At 36.1% G+C, this 16,843-nt stretch overlaps 1 protein-coding gene across 2 annotated transcripts in view; it reads right to left on the minus strand.

Moving 5' to 3' along the window:
* Positions 1-16,843, minus strand: part of GABRB1 (gamma-aminobutyric acid type A receptor subunit beta1) — a 229,613-nt gene that overhangs the window by 18,977 nt on the left and 193,793 nt on the right. For both annotated transcript variants that reach the window (XM_072406261.1, XM_072406260.1), the window contains 3 exons: positions 3,690-3,827; positions 2,987-3,139; positions 1,901-2,136 (listed from right to left, as the gene is read on the minus strand). In XM_072406261.1, the coding sequence (XP_072262362.1) occupies positions 1,901-2,136; positions 2,987-3,139; positions 3,690-3,827 (527 nt within the window). The remainder of the gene's footprint in view (positions 1-1,900; positions 2,137-2,986; positions 3,140-3,689; positions 3,828-16,843) is intronic.

Genomic DNA, 16,843 nt, shown 5'->3' on the forward strand with positions numbered 1-16,843 from the left:
ATCAGCAGTGGTCCCCTGCATATTGCATTATGCTTGGTGACATTTATCATTACTAGACATTACATCTTGGTGACTCCTACAGAAGATGAAAATGACTGATAACAAGATCTAGGAACACGATGACTGTGAAAATCTGACCCCACTGTTGTTCACTCATCTGTAGTTCAAAAACTATTCTGCATTGTTGAACACAAGAAAGGGCTTGAATTTGGTAAGACCAAGAAACATCTTTTAAATCTGAAGAGGAAATGGAGACGCAAGGTTGAGTGGGAATATCCTTATCAGCTTCTCTGATGTTGTAGTGGAACCCTCTGTTGGAGAACTATCTTCATTTAAAAATCAAAGAGTCACATGACAGATTTGACCCCCCCTATGAGGATGACATACAACCCCAGAGGAAATATTTTTAAAAAAGATGGTTGTCACCATTGTACGCAGATCTGCTCCTGTTATATTCAATGTTATTGCAGCTGCTTTTTTAATAGTATTGTGATATTAATTGCAATGCAGAATGCCTGCTGGAATTATGGTGTAAATCTATACTTCCATTTTTAGATGGGATCTTCCTCTACATCTAAGCCTTCTTCCTATGCAAGGGAAGACTTCCAGCAACTGTTGAGTAAAAATTGGTGAAGGCTTTCCATGCACACATCATCCTTCAGTAGAGTTTTGTATGAATTCTCCTTAATCCATATTCTAATTTTAGAGAACTATTTATGCTGGCATTACCTTAAGAATTGATTATAAGCACCTAACAATCTATTTGAACATGAGATTACAAAAAAACTAAATAAATAGTTTGAGAACAAATTATTTCATTATCTTTTTAAGAGTTTATATTGAAGTTTTTGCACCAAATATTCATTAGAGAGCAGAATAATTACAAGCAGTTCTCAGTGAGAGAAAAAATGCAATATATCCTGCAGGGATGTTATTTTGCTAGGAGGATTTTTCTGAGGTGAAGGTTACATTTTGTCTTATAAACACTACCTTGATTCTAAAATAGTCAGCAGAAATATAATAGAGATGGATTGCTAGAGAGGTAGTTGAAGGCTACAAGCAAGGGCTAAACACACAAAGGACAGATGGAGCTGCTGGTGTCAGTATGTGCAGAGCAATAATTCTACCTGAATACAGAACTGCAGATTTGTGACACAAGGACACTTGACAAAGGGATTTTAATAATGTTATAAACTTATCTGCATTTAAAAACATTCCTTTATTTACCGTTTTTGTCAAATGTGAGAACTGAAGTATCTAACAGGATTGTAGGTATGAGAGCAAGCAAGTGAAATGTGTACTAACTTATTGTTTACACGGTGGATGGACACAAGTGATGAAAAAAACAACAAAAACTATTATTTGCATTTATTTTTAAAGAAATGTTCTTGTCTATGTCTGCATGATGCTTTCAGACAAGTCTTATGCCTCTGTACCATGTCTGTTAACCATGTTCAGTTATTTAGGTAATAATACAAGATATTTGTTTCCCCTAAACTAAGACCTGTATCAGTCATTATTAAGCAGAACTTCAATTAGAGGCCCTCCATCCACACATATCCAGTTCCCCTCTATATAAACTTTTTTTAAGGTTTCCCAGCATGTATGCATTAAATCTGGTTACATAATGAATGGGGCTGAAACAGTACCTTGAGTTAAGCTATGCTAATCAGAAAGTTTATTACCTTGCCGATTTCTATAATTCCCATGCCTTCTCTTCTCTATCACAAATAATAGTTTGATTCTAGCATCACAATAAATAAAACATCCATAAAATATGCAAATGCTATCCCTCTTTCATTTTTACATGGTAATACATTTCCATTAGGATATTCCTAACATTTAAAAACACTGTACACATCCTTTCCTTTGTCTACATCATTGCTGATTTCCATATTACCTGGAGTTTATTCTTTTCATTATTTGCTTTCTCTGCCTTTTCTGCAGCTTTCTTCTGAAGCTGAGGACCTTTTCCAAAGAAGATGTAGTTCACAAAAGCATATTCCAACAGTGCCAAGAACACAAATACAAAGCATCCCATTAGGTAGATGTCTATAGCCTTGACATAAGGGATCTTTGGTAGGGTCTCTCGAAGATGGGTACTGATGGTAGTCATTGTCAGCACAGTGGTGATTCCTGTAAGAAAATGTTATGCATGTCTTGATAATCTAATTTTGTCAGCTGCACATCTACACTTCTGTGCAATAGGCTGTGCATAAAAAGGGTAACAAGATATATTTGTAAACAGGGAATACTAAATTGTATTTACACTGTTATCAATCAACAAACCTTTTGTAAAGTAATTTCTTGAATCCCAAAATGGGAAATCATCTTTGCAAAATTATGTGTTTTCCCTGCAAAAGCTGTTAATTGCCTCGGTATATGCAAGGGATATCTAAATTTCCCAGGAACAAGAATACCATGTAGAGACCTATTCACACTTATTGTTTTTTATTTTTTTGTAATGTAAGTTATTACATAAAATGTTCCTGACATATATACAATCTACTTCTTACAATGGGCCTGATTTATATAAGCTCTCCAAGGCTGGAGAGGATACACTTTCATCAGTAAAACTGGGTGATCCAGCGGACCTAAAATGTATCTAGTCCAGGATTGAAAACATTTTTATTATTATTATTTTTATGATTTTTATTATTAACAAATAGCATAGGACTTTAATGAAATCCACTCCAGGTTTGCTGGATCACCCAGCTTCACTGATGAAAGTGTATCTTCTCGAGCCTTAGAAAGCTTCAATAAATCAGCCCCAATGAGTGACACGGCTGTATCCCGAGGTTTAATGAAGAAGATCTTGCTGAAGATCTCAAAAATTATCAAAGGTATGTGTATCAACTTACTCGACAAATTTATTTAAAATGACTATGCTACAACACATTATAATCCGATGCCTAATTACATATATCCATGTTTTATTTCTGACTAGGTATACATTCAGGTTTGCTGTAAACAGAAATACACCTACCTAGAGCCACTCTTGCAGCCGATGCATCGTAGTTGATCCAGAAAGACACCCAGGAGAGAATAGTAATGAGTGTGGAAGGCATGTAGGTTTGTAAGATAAAGTATCCAATGTTTCTTTTAAGTCGGAAGCTCAATGAAAGCCGAGGATAGGAACCTGCAAATATACACAAATAAACAAACCACATTAATATTTCTACCTGCAAATATACACAAATAAACAAACCACATACATATATCTAAATCCAACTTTCATTGGGAATTTTTTGGTACAGAAGTAACAAAACGATATAAAGAATTTAATGTATTCAGGTCCACATGCAGCAGGAAAGGTTCTGTAAGCACATGCACCCTCTTTTATCCAACAGTTTAAATGTACATGTAAATTGGGGTAATATGGAGTTTAGTTTCTGTTAGGTGATGAATATCTAGTTATGGTGATAAGATAAGCCATATATAAGTCATATCATTGGCATCATCATGTTATCATATGTATCAGTGTTGGGTTTCAAAGATATAAAGGTACAAAGGTGAATATTGAACATTTGCAGAAAGTTGCATGTTAAGATGAAGTAGAAAATTGTTGAAAAATTAAGAAAGAAAGTACTGTTTCAGGTGAAAATAGAGGTAGATAAAAAAAGACATTGGATGAAAAAATAATTAAAAAAATGGTTAATATTTATTTTTTATTTCTGCCAGATCCTTACCAGTGGAAAAGACTACTTTCTTCGAGACCATTTTGTAATCAACAATTGAGAACTGAGGCAGCTCAATCTTCTCTACTCCTGTGATTGCTTTATCTCCCCCTTTCCAGTAGAACTCGATATCATCCGTTGTATAACCATCTGAAAAAAAAATATATATATATTTAAGAAAAGACGTTACATTGTGATGATCTGATTTATTGAACTGCCAAAACATTAGCTAAGTAAAGCCCTGGTATTTGCAGAGCGAGGTCTGGTTGGAAAATTGTTCACTAGTATGTGGTTCAGAGAATGGCTGCCATGCAATGCATCTTGTATACCAATATCCTGGCTTATGTAAATGTTATTTTACAAAATTAACTTATCTTGAAACATATAAAATTGTGGAAGGACCAAGGTGATGAACTAATATGGCTGCTACCCTTGAATTATTTACTAGTTGCTTTCAGTTTTGACACAGCTGTAACACCAGCCAATTAGTTATGATTGCCCCTAAGCTGAACTGATCTCTGTGGCCTATAAAAGAACATACCCTGCTTAACCTTTTCCCCTTGTTTGCGTTATACCATTGCCAGTGGCAAAGTTAGCAGAAGATGGTTTCAGCAAGCAGCAGGTAGAGATCCCTTTGAGAAAAACACTCTGTAATACTGACAGAATACACACCTTGGCTATCTAAAAGGGATTTTTATGTACCACACCAAACTCCTTTAAAATGATAGGGGTGCTTTATAATATAACAGATGTGGCTTTATAAAGATACTTCTTTATAGCTGACATTTTACCTTTATTACATTAAATTTAAAAATTGGATATTGCAGATGACTACAGGATAGTTGTATTCTCTCATTTACAAATACTAACCTATTGTTTTCTATTTTTAATGAAGAGTTTAAAAGAATTGTAAAAGAAACATTTTATCATGGATGCAGGAAAGCTACCCTTTGCTTGAGTTATGTTTATAATAAACTCCTGACATCAGATATGCTTTCAACTGCACATTTCACAATGCCATGTGTGGTGATGTATGATGGCATTTTGATCCACCAGGATGAATGAGATAGAAGTGTTGTATAAGCCATGGAAGGCAATCTGTAACACTGGAGGCACAGATGGCCAACTTGCAATCTTCTGTCCTCTCTGCCTTGTACTTTCCTCTGGGTGTAACATAACATACCGTTTGTGCATTTGCAGCCCCATGATACAGAAATGCCTTCTGTTGCTGCATTGTTTATTTGTTGATAAAGGCAACCACTTCCTTCTGTTTATAATGGGGAAGCTTCTTGATGAGGAATAATTAGCATCAAGGAAAGTATGGTGTATCTGCTGAGCAGTCCCTAGCTTCAGAGAAGCAGAAGGTCCCGCAATACTGATCATTTTCTTCACTGACACAGCTCCAAAATTTCCAAGAGATTTTTTTTTTATCAGTGTGGTGTCTAAACATAGATTGGGGTTTCATAAAAACAGTATAACCCCTGCTCATGTAGGAAAACAGTGGTACACATTTGTGTAGGTCTCCAAGACCAAGTAAATAGCTATATTTTGCTTTCATAGCTGATTGAGTGTAATAATGTTTTTATAGAAGGTATTTCACAAAACAAGAACAAGGGAGACTAAACACCTCTCACCAGCCCATATACCTTTAAAGCATACATCTTGGTTAAGGTCAACATTGTGAAATCACAGTCCAGACTTGATAGAACCTTAGCAATTAGAAATGAGCAAAGTGAATGTACAGACCCAGATCTAGGTTCATAGTATTGATAAGAGAAGTTAGTCACAATCATTTTTGTGGCTGACTTGTTTGTGGATGGAGGATGCTCTCAGAGAAGTCCTCATCAATCACAGACTGGTCCATTAGAATTATTGGGGTTTCTGTTATTATGGTATTATAGTTTTTTTTAAAATAGGCCTATAAATATTCAAAAAAACATTGTCCTAAACATTATTCTATGGTTGACTAAAAGTTTGCTGTATTCTGATACTGAGTGACCGGACAGGCTATTTTAGGATGTTTGCCCTCATCTTGGTGTGCCTTGTGTGATATTATAGCTAAGTCTACAAGGGTGATAAAAACAACAAAAACAATTAAATTGGGGCACAATGTACAGCCTTGACTGTAGAATAACATTGTCCTGCTACTTCATGCAGGTTTAGTTAGGTTAAACAATATTTTTAGGTTTTATCACAAATATAAGTCTTGTCAAATATTTTGGTGAAAATGATTGACTACATTTTCCCACTGCTGTAAACTGAAAAAACACAAAACAAGTTGCTTTCCTTTAGCAAAACTTTCAATTCGTCATTTTATCATTTCATTCATTGTCTTTCAACATATTATGTTCATATTTTGAGGCAGATGAACATCATTTTGCCCATGACTTCATTTGGATTAGGCATATTCTGTGTTCTGCGGATTCTGTTATTTCACAGGGGCACACAGAGCCAAACATGGGGCTGCTGTGCAAGACACATTTTAGGTCTGCTTTTAGAAAATGGCCAAGTAAAAATATTTGTCCACTCATATCAACTGACAGACATGTCATAGATATAAGTAAGATGTGCCCAGGTCTCTAATTGGGAGTTGTCTCAGTACCAGTCTGACCCACATTCAGTAGAAATGTAAGTCAAAGAAATCACTTGTGCTGCTGAACAATATGCACAAATGGTATGGCAACCCCAAATTTCTAGTCTGGCCTTCAGAGTTCCATAGTCCCACATAAAAAGACTATAAAAACTGCACATAATGCTATTGACCTTAAACAAGTGATAGATATGTAATTGCAACTGCTAGATTTTTTTATGGATAGATTTTATTTTAAAGAAAAACATGGACATGATCATTCTTTTGTCTTTATTTTCTTTTATCTAGTTATTTATCCAAAAACCATTTGGACATGCCACTATTCACTAACAAAATGCATAAAAACAAATTCCTCATAGCTGTCATTATTTGGATTATTAATGCAGCGCCATACAAAATTCACTTTGGACTCTACTGAAATGGAAGTATATGAGCAATGTTCCATCATACAGCATGACTGAAATATCGAAATATTTTGAAGTTTTCTGAAAAAGGTCTAGAAAAAATGTTGCAAAAAATGTTTTTTCTGGACATCAAGCATAATCTAGCCATTTTTCCAGTCCTACCGGCCCTGCCCATCCTCTTTGATCCACTGAATTTAGGTTTATGCAATCATGGAGCATCACAATCATGGAGTAACACGTGTAGGTGTTACTGAGGACAGTCTGCATTTCAGAAAGCTATGCATTTCACCCTGGGGGCCAAACAAGTATGAGTGTATCTGCATTCACAATGAGCTTGCCAGTGAAATCTACTTTAAGCAGATTCTTGATGATGATGGTGATGGTGTGGCAATGATGCTGTATTGCTCCAGAATTCAGAACAGCTTTGCCACTTTCATGTAGGTTGTGCTTACATGCATTTCTCCACAATGGGATGAAAATTGTTGCAAGAGGTATAGCTGTCAGCATGTCCCTGCAGATTCACAAGTCAGAAGATTGTCAATCAGCACTTGGCCACACATAGTCCTGCTGTCTAAATTGGCATCACTGCCTCAATGTGAGCTGCAGCTTTCTAGGGAAGGAAGAATGTGATTCAGAAATGAAAGAAGCTTTAAATTAGGGAGCTAATGTAATTTTTTGGTTTACTTTAATGGACTGTACATCACATCGAAATTGGATGTGATACTTGTTTCTGCCGTCAGATATAAGCATTTAGCTTAAGAGTTTTAAGCATTCATTTTCCATTTTTTACCCTACGCCTGCACTGATATTCCAGAAGCTTTGGTTGCTGAATCATACCACAGTAATTAAACATACTAATTAATAGACAAGAGGTTGATGAGTACAGAATCTGTTAACTCAAGAGTCTGGAGGTAAAACCCTTCACTGGAGCCATTAATACTCCAATCTGAGCATTAGAGTGCATATGTGTTAATGGAACTACGTTACACCGAGCATCATTCATTTACCGTATTCACACTCAATTGACCCTGCACATAATATTAGCGGATATGAGTGTGTTTGCTGTGGTCAAATAGGCTGAACTAAGTGTTTGAAATTCTGTAAAGATGACTGATTTAACTTGGAGAGGGTAAAGGTAAATTACCTCACAGAAATTAGACCATAACATAACAATATTAATAAAATGAGTAATGGCCCTATAATAATGGCACCCAAGGGGACATAACGTCACTTTGAGAGTAATGTTTTTGAATAAACCCTGCCACCATACCAAGTTTAACATTTTTAAGCCTAAAACAGTTTATTATTTCTTACAGGTTTACCCATTTTTTCTTAAAAAGGATTAGTACTTTATGGACTACAAACAGTATACCTATTAGAGTTAACTATCCTGAACTATCAGTGGTTCCAACTCATGAACATAATTAGTTCCCTGGGATTTAAAAATAAGCTAATTTTCTTAATTCCAGACAATGTGATTCTAAACTGTCCTAAGATCCCAAACTTTTTTGGTCTTATAACATACTGTTGAAATTACTTTGAAGGACACTTTAAGTATTTAGATCATAAAATGCCATGAGAGGAAGAAAAAGGCTGAGAGCTTGCTACTTCCGAGTGCATTCCGAGATCAGAAGTGTTCCTGCAGTGAGACTGGCTTTTTTCCTAATGTTTGCAGGAAAAACATCACCCAATCTTGTGCCTGCGCAGCATGAGATCGGGTGATGTGAGCAGTAGCCAGAAGAAGATAACCATTCTGAATGTCCAGACCACTCCAGAAAGAAGGACGCCAGGATGGTGAGGAGCTTACTAGACTTGAAATGCAGAGGGATTGTGGGTTTTTGAAAAGTAAAAGTTATTTTATTTTTTTTCTATTTTAATTCTTTACATATCCAAAATATATTTATACCTATTACCATATACTTTTCCATGCTGTCTAAAAAATAAGCTGAGCAAAACTCTTATTTGTGATCCTGCTGTGTACAACATGGTATTTACCTAGAATGGATTCTTTTTTTTCTACAAACTTTTTGGTTGGTAATTTCTTTATATACTGGAGTGCTCTTAGTTTACATTCATTGCCCCTGATTCATCAAGCAAAATCGGATTATCGGTCGCGCATTCGTATTAGCGATCCGGAATCGTGCGCGATCGCGCTATTCAACAACTGAAAAAGCTCATTGCATATGATTCACACAATGATTCAAGCAATGATGGAATTGAAGTGATTGTGTGCATCCTGTGCTAAGAGTACAAATCCACCTTGTCTTTAGATGAATGCTGAACATTGCTGCATGTCAAGTTGCTTTCTGATAGTGTTGTGAAGCATTCCTAAATGTGAGTTTGTGGTTGAAAGCATCTTTATACTTAATATATGGCATTATAAAGATGTGATATGTTCTGATGTTCTTCAGTTACACCTGGAAAGTAGTGAAGACTTGTCTGTTGATTACATCTTATATTTGGAGTTGAAGAATAAACTGATCTAATAATGTACAAGTGATTGCTCCTTTTCCATGAGAGTGTACATTAAGTTAGTGACTTGTCCAAAAGTTAACACTGTGGTTCTTCTGGGCTCACACTGTGATACACTTTAAAGATCAATTAGGTTTGCTGTGGATTTTTCTTGAACAAAGAACTTGAATGTAGTTAGTTATAAAAATCACACATGGTAATGTGGATGGGGATTATTATATTGATCACAAAAGTTGTTTTTGCTTGTCCTATTTTTATACTGCTGGGGTATTTAGGCACTCATTTACTCTGACTTGTGGTTTAAAGATGCTGCAGTATAGGAAGATTTTTTTTTTATTTTGAACTTTCATTGTGGCTGCTAGGGCAATTAGAGCATACTGCAGTGTATACTGTGTACAGTATCTTTTTCATCAGTAAGATATCACACTTCATTCTTGGGCACCAGATCCCTAAAAGCTGTTTGTTGCGGGTGTGAGGCGATTGCAGGGCCTAAATTTAAAATGGTAAAATTTATTATGTTAAAGGAAATATTTAAATTAATAAATAAATAAAAAATATGCAAATCCTGTATTAAGAGCATTGGAAAGAGTTACCTTGCATCGCAAATTCCCCCTATGAAATAGCAGTACTCATCCTAATATTATGGATCATAGCAGTACATCTTCATTGTGAAGGTAATATGCCTCTGACTAGTCTCAGAACATTTGCAGTGAAATTTATAATACCACTACTGTGTTGCTTGTACACGAGGACTTAACCTTCAATCATTTCTTTTCACCTATCCTGATGCCACTTTTTTTTCTTTACGCCACAAGTAGGGATGAGCATAGAAATGTATTCCACAATATTTTGATTTAAAAGTTTAGTTTGCGATTTGGAACTCAAAAAGCCACAGTATGATATGTCAAATAGTCATTCATAATGTCCTAAGTGCTGTGAAAAGTTCAGTAAATGACATTGACTTAGTCGGGTAAATGCTGTCAGAGTAACATGCAAACATGTACGACTCCATGTAGGGCACTCTTTTTGCAGCAGGGAGCTGCAGGCACAGGATAGATCTTTGGGAGATCTCATCCAGGCTTAAAGTTAACCCTTTCTGGGAATAAGAAGGAGGTACTATGTATACCTATACATGTTCTTCAATGTGAGGGGGTGTATATCTGGGGTCCCCTGGATGAAATTTCCACCTTTAGACTCCTCACAAGATTGGGGTCACATGGGATCACTGTGGTGGCAGGTGGGGGTCTGGTTTTGCCAAAAAAAAAGAAAGATGTACATTTTTGCCACCTTCTTTCCTTGGCAAGCCAGGTTTCAAATGACCCTATTAAACATAAATATGTGTTTTAATGCAACCCTTTTCTTTATCCTGATGTCAGAAAAATCCACACTATTTGGATCCTTTGGATTTTAAATAAAGTTTGCTGGCAATTTACTGGATATTGGGTATAATGTTTTCATTTGGTAATTGGATGCCTTAAAAGTCCTATGTTTTTTTGTCTGATGGGATAGTTGGATTCCAAAGGACCTTTTTTGGTTAGGACGGTGGGCACACACAATTACTAAACATGAATAAACATACAATTTCTTTACAGACTTAGGATATGCATTTGAAAGTGTTCATGATGTTACAGAACAAGGTACCAGCACACATTAACAATATGAGACTCTTGTGACGTAATGACCGGGGGCAAAGTCTTAATAGTGCATCATGGGATGTTCCAGCCCACACATAAATTCTGGGGATCCACTTCCAGCCAAAAGTTATGTGAACTATTCTAAATTTTATCCTATACTACCACGGGTCCGAGCAGTATCACTGGCACGTGGAAGGAAAGTTTTACAACTCTTCCAGCATGGCCACTTCCACAAAGTGGGCCTGATTTAAAGTTCTCCAAGGCTGTAGAAGATACACTTTCATCAGTGAACCTGGGTTTTAATCCTGGTCCAGATCCATTTCAGGTTTATTGAATCACCCAGGTCCACTGATGAAAGTGTATCTTCTCCAGAGCTTTAATAAATCAGGCCCAGTGTTCGAAAAGCAGAACATAGTAAGCTAGCCCAGAAGCAGTACTGCTGACTACTCCTTTGCTTGCCTATTTTGGGCACATCTTGTTCAGGAGCTCTGTAATATCATTGGAAACACTCTTCATTCCTGGAGGAAAGGAAGTTTAACCTCTACATATGGAACGTGTTCTTTACAGTAAAAGCTGTGAAATGTTGGAAAGTGTTTCTCAGAAATATGGGTGGGTTAAAATTTATTAAAGCAAAACACTGTAAACCAGCTTACAAGGGTTTGTGTACCATCTCCTGTATTACCCACAGGTTTAGTGTTCTGAGAATGGAGGCCCTTTTCCCTAACACCATTTATACCAATTTATACCATTTTATCTTATGGTTGAACCCAATGAACAGGTGTCCATTTTTTTCAAGCTAACAAGGTAATGTGATAACAAAAAGTAGAAATGCCCATCTACCCAGTAGACAAATGCTTAGAAACAAAACCATGAATTAGAATCAGTTTTATCAAGAAGTAACAATTTTGTTTAAAACATTTTCTGTAGAAGGATTACTAAAGCTTTTAATCTCTAATACAGAAAAAAAACAACTTCGCAAAATGAAGACATTTTAAAAGCCATTAAGTGAACAATTATGTGTAGAAATGATTGTTTATTAATAGACCATTTAATTTTTCAGCAATGCCTATCTTTGTTAATGACTGTTGCACACAGACAGAAATCTAACCTTTTCTGTGTCATAACTGAAATCTCTGGGCTTGCAATGCTTTCTGTGCCTATAATGTGTTTTCCAGTCGACTGCCAAAGCAGAGAGGAATACACAGGGTGTCATTAAATGTGATGTCCTGCCGGAAGTATTGTTAGTGAAACAGAAAATCAAAGCCCAATCCACCATCTCTGTTTGATTTCTCGGCAGGGTAGAATATATATTATTTTTCTGCTGATTTCAAGCCATTTTCAAGTAGTAGCTGGAATCGTCTATGTCTTGTATAGAAAGCATGTCAAATATATTTTAGCACAGAGCTGTCTTGACGTCAGGGAGCTAGGTAATATTTACAGAGAAGCAAAAAAAAAAAAATGAAACAATGCATATAAAAAATATCTGCATGATCGTCCTACAAAATATGGTACTCAAGTGACCTTTTACAAACCATCTTTGGTTCAAATCTGTTGCAGAAAAGGCACAATTTAGTAGGATTGCCAAGGATTTTGAATTCCCCTGATCCTACTTGATGAGTAAGAGGGATACACATTATTATTACATTATTTTCTTCACCTGGAAATTCCTGATTTCTCAGAGAAAATCAACTTCATACACCTGTAGTCTATCAGTTTTTACCTCTACCAGTTTAAGCCCTAGAAAAGTGACTAACAGTATAATAGTTGTTCTCAGTCTACTCTTCTTTGCTGACTACCAACTGCTGTCAGAGCTTTCCGTGTTACTGTCCAGACTTTATCCAGGCTTCATAAACCAACACATTTGGTGTGCCAGGAATTTTGATATTTTCCTCATAACAGAAATAAAAGTTTTGTGCATTTCATTCTTTCGGTATTAGATGTACAATTTGTATTACTTCTCTTCCTACCCATTCTGTTTGCAGCAGAGGCTAGCCACAGGACTTTAATAAATATAATTAATACATCATTTTGCATTTACTTTGCATGTTCAAAACATTATTGTAATAATATGATTTTAATCTGTTTATTATACAAGAAAGATGTAGTTAGTTATATAGCAAAGCAAACAAGCCCAACTAAAAAAATCAGTTTACCATTATAGAGCCAGAGCAGAGTGAGAGTACTATGGTCTTCTATTGCAATGTTACTGGTCAATTAAAGGTTGGATCAGCAAGATGGTCTAGCATTATTGCTCAGCTGAGGGGCAGCATAGTGGCTCTGAGGTCAGCACTCTGAGGTTAGCTCTGAGGTCAGCACTCTGAGGTTAGCTCTGAGGTCAGCACTGAGGTTAGCACTGAGGTCAGCACTCTGAGGTCAGCACTGAGGTTAGCACTGAGGTCAGCACTTTGAGGTCAGCACTAAGGTCAGCACTCTGAGGTCAGCACTGAGGTTAACAGTGAGGTCAGCACTCTGAGGTCAGCACTCTGAGGTCAGCACTGAGGTCAGCACTCTGAGGTCAGCACTGAGGTTAGCACTCTGCGGTCAGCACTCTGAGGTTAGCACTTAGAACTTTGCAGCGCTAGGTCCCAGGTTCCAATCTTGGCCAGGACGTTATCTGCATGGAGTATGCAGGTTCTCCCTGTGTCTGTGTGGGTTTCCTCTGGGTACTCCAGTTTCTCCACACATTCCAAAAACATGCAGTTAGGTTAATTATTATTATTATTAATAAACAGGATTTATATAGCGCCAACATATTACGCAGCGCTGTACATTAAATAGGGATTGCAAATGACAGAATTCCCTGGAATAATTCCCATTGCACTTATAATTTGGGCACGTGACCAGGGTTCCAACGTGACCTTGCCTGTTGTTTAAATAGAAGTGCTTTGGGTTCTGATTAAGGATGGACTGATCAGAGTAACAAGGAATTTGGGATATCAGTTGAACCTGGGGAAGGGAGGGGTTGGCTTCCCCCAAAAATTGACCTTAGACTGTATTAAAATATTAACATACATAAAGACATTAACATATGACTATGGTAGGGACATTAGATTGAGAGCACCTTTAATGGGCAGCTAGTGATATGACTATAAACTTTGTAAAGTGCTGCGTAATATGTCAGCGCTTTATAAATACTGTGTAATAATAATCATATATATACTGATATATACTCAATATCACATAGCACTTAAAAGGAACAAGACTGGGTATATGCTGGCAAAAATCAAGTTTATTTAAATGTTATTTATGTACTATTACTTCTGGGGCAGGCAAACGTTGATGTATCTAAGAAGGGTGATACTCCTATTGTGTAAACTTATATCACATAGCACATGTCATAGAATCCTAAATATTATATATATTATTATTAATTTCATCCAGGTAGAACATCATGTAACAATTATATCTTTCAAACCTTACATGAATAATAAGCCTAAGTAATAGTTTATATTTTGCCTGTAATTTTCCATGACTGCAGAGAGCCCTGCATCACTTTGCGGATCTGTTTTTTATGGAAGTAAACAGGACTGTTGGTATTTAATAAACAGCAAGCATTTAACATGTAACTAGAATGAATGTGTATTCAGTGTAGTGATATAAAGCCCAAAAATCAGCAAGCATGAAGAATAAATGAGACCTCTTCCCGGGAGGGGGTGTTCCCTTCCAGAGAACTGCTTTTCAGACATGGTTAGTGAATTCTGCACTCCAGCTGCCATGCTGCTTCTGACTTAAAGATAACTCACACACATCACATTAGGGTGCTGACTGGCAGTTCTGCCCCTTGCATACAGTTACAACAGCCAAAAAATTAATGGCCAGCTATGCTCATGTTGTTCCAGCAAACGGTAAGAAAATCAATAAAACTATCTGTGCTGTAAAGTGTGTTGGCAGAATTTTTTTGTCCGTTTTTTGCTCTATTTGTCACATTAGTCCTTTCATTTAAGACAGTCTTGACATCTTGTAATGTGTTGTACTGGGTTATGCAATGTGACAAGCTATGGTTTCACTTACTGAACGCGCATGGTAAAGCTGCATTCTGCAGAAGCAAACTCGGGGTCTAATTTGGATGAAACTTTGGTGGCTGGTAAATTTTATATAAATCATTAACACTGCTCTTTGCTTATAAAATATGTAAACAAAATCCTGAAATAGGAGATGAAATTTATTTTAATTTATCAAATATCTAATTTTATTATTCCTTTTTAGTATTCTAAAAAGGCCCACAAATGGAAAGTGGGTTGCTCCTTGGCCAAATTGCATGGACCTTTTTTGTAAAGGCACCAAGATATGAAAAAAAAACGATGGATTAATAAGTATCCCAAAATCTACCTACAAATGATATGTTAATTTAAAACATGCTCTAAATAAAAATGAAAAAATGATAAAATGTTGGAAATAAGGCTCTATGTATAATAAAATAAGAAATGAAGGCTCTACAAGATACTGTATGCTCTACAGTTGCAGGTAATGTAGTAATTACTAAGTCTGAGCAGAAAGCAGAATAAAAAAATAATAACACCTACTCAGCAAAACCTCTCAAGGCTAATAATAGCTGTAACTGTAACCCAATATGGCATTTAGATTAAAATTCAGCAATAGGTGGGAACATTTGCAAATTTACTAGATTAACAGTTTTTTTTATTGAGCTAGCTTTCAGAAATAATGAATGCATTCTGAGTGATATATTTCTGACATTTGTTAACATAAGGTGCTCCTATGATTAAAAGTCATTTGAATTAGCATAAGAATGCAAACCTTTTAACCCACTCATTATGGAGATGGGTTCAAAATTTGTTCTCGGCTAAAGTTATAAAATAATGGTTGGCCATTTCACAGGAAAAGATTTATACTTTGAGACATAAAACTTAAAGGCAGAAAGTATAGGTAAAAGAAGAAGGCTGCATTAGTATGTAAAAGAGCCCTATCAGTGTAGCAACACAATACTAAGAAGGTGCCCTGTGAGAGGTAAATTTCCTGTTCCCACGTCTAAATTGTGACATAAAGAAAGCCAGGTCTTGTACAAAGTTCAATGAGGCCAGAAAATGTATTAATGCAGAACAGTGTACTGCATATTGCACTATGGAGAGGCACTATGCAAAACGAATAAATATACCAAAAGTATACTTATCTTTTGAAAGCCTTTACAACTTTACTTTACTATCTTACCATTACTGATATACTAAAATGACAAACTAAATGATCCTAAAATGTTTCAAGGTTACAGCACCAGGCTTGTACACTATATTATGGGTGTGGGAAAGAGTATATTTATGAAACTTTAGCAAACTTTTTCTACAGACAGCAAAAATGGTGGCCACAAAAAAGAAAAACAAACACACAGCAGATTCTTTTTTTTCATATATTGCTATAACGTGCTTGTTACATCATTGGCTTTCTAAGAGAGGATCAACCATGATTTTCATTATTTTTACAAGTTAAAAACTAACAATTTGCCTATTTATAAATTGACTGCAAATTTAAGCATTTGATTTGCTTGGGCTTGCTGGTTCTTTTTTTTCTATAAAACTGCAAAAGACTTTCATATTTTCTAAACTAATTTTTTAATACAGATGGCGTTAGTATTAGAAGTTGTATTTATATTGACTGTCTATAAATCCCTATATAGAAGGGATCAGACTAGGAGATGATGTAAAGCACAGCGAATCTAGCTTTAACAAGTACACTGTGCTGCAAATATACCTTAGGCAGCTTAATCACAGATCTAGAGAGAGCACTTGGATTACTGCTTTGATATGCTGTGAGTTCCCATTACATGTCCAAAGGTATTGTTAAGCCATACTGTTCAACAAGAATGGGGCTCCAGAGCCCAACTAATCAATGTGGCAGGGGTGCTGGGATTGCCAGGCAGGCTAAACACGTGTCAATTAACAGGTACCACTGCTCACTTATACCTTTTTAAACTGTGTATATAGCTGTTTGCTTGGGATTCTGCTACAGTGTTTTTCCCCAGTCTTGGTAAATGTATAGTGGAAGTATGGCTGACCTGTGTCTTCTAATTAACAAAATGGGTATGATTGATTACAACTCTCCAAGACTGGAGAAGAT

The sequence above is a fragment of the Pyxicephalus adspersus genome, chromosome 3 (genome assembly GCF_032062135.1).
Source record: "Pyxicephalus adspersus chromosome 3, UCB_Pads_2.0, whole genome shotgun sequence".
Classification (NCBI taxonomy): Eukaryota; Metazoa; Chordata; class Amphibia; order Anura; family Pyxicephalidae; genus Pyxicephalus; species Pyxicephalus adspersus.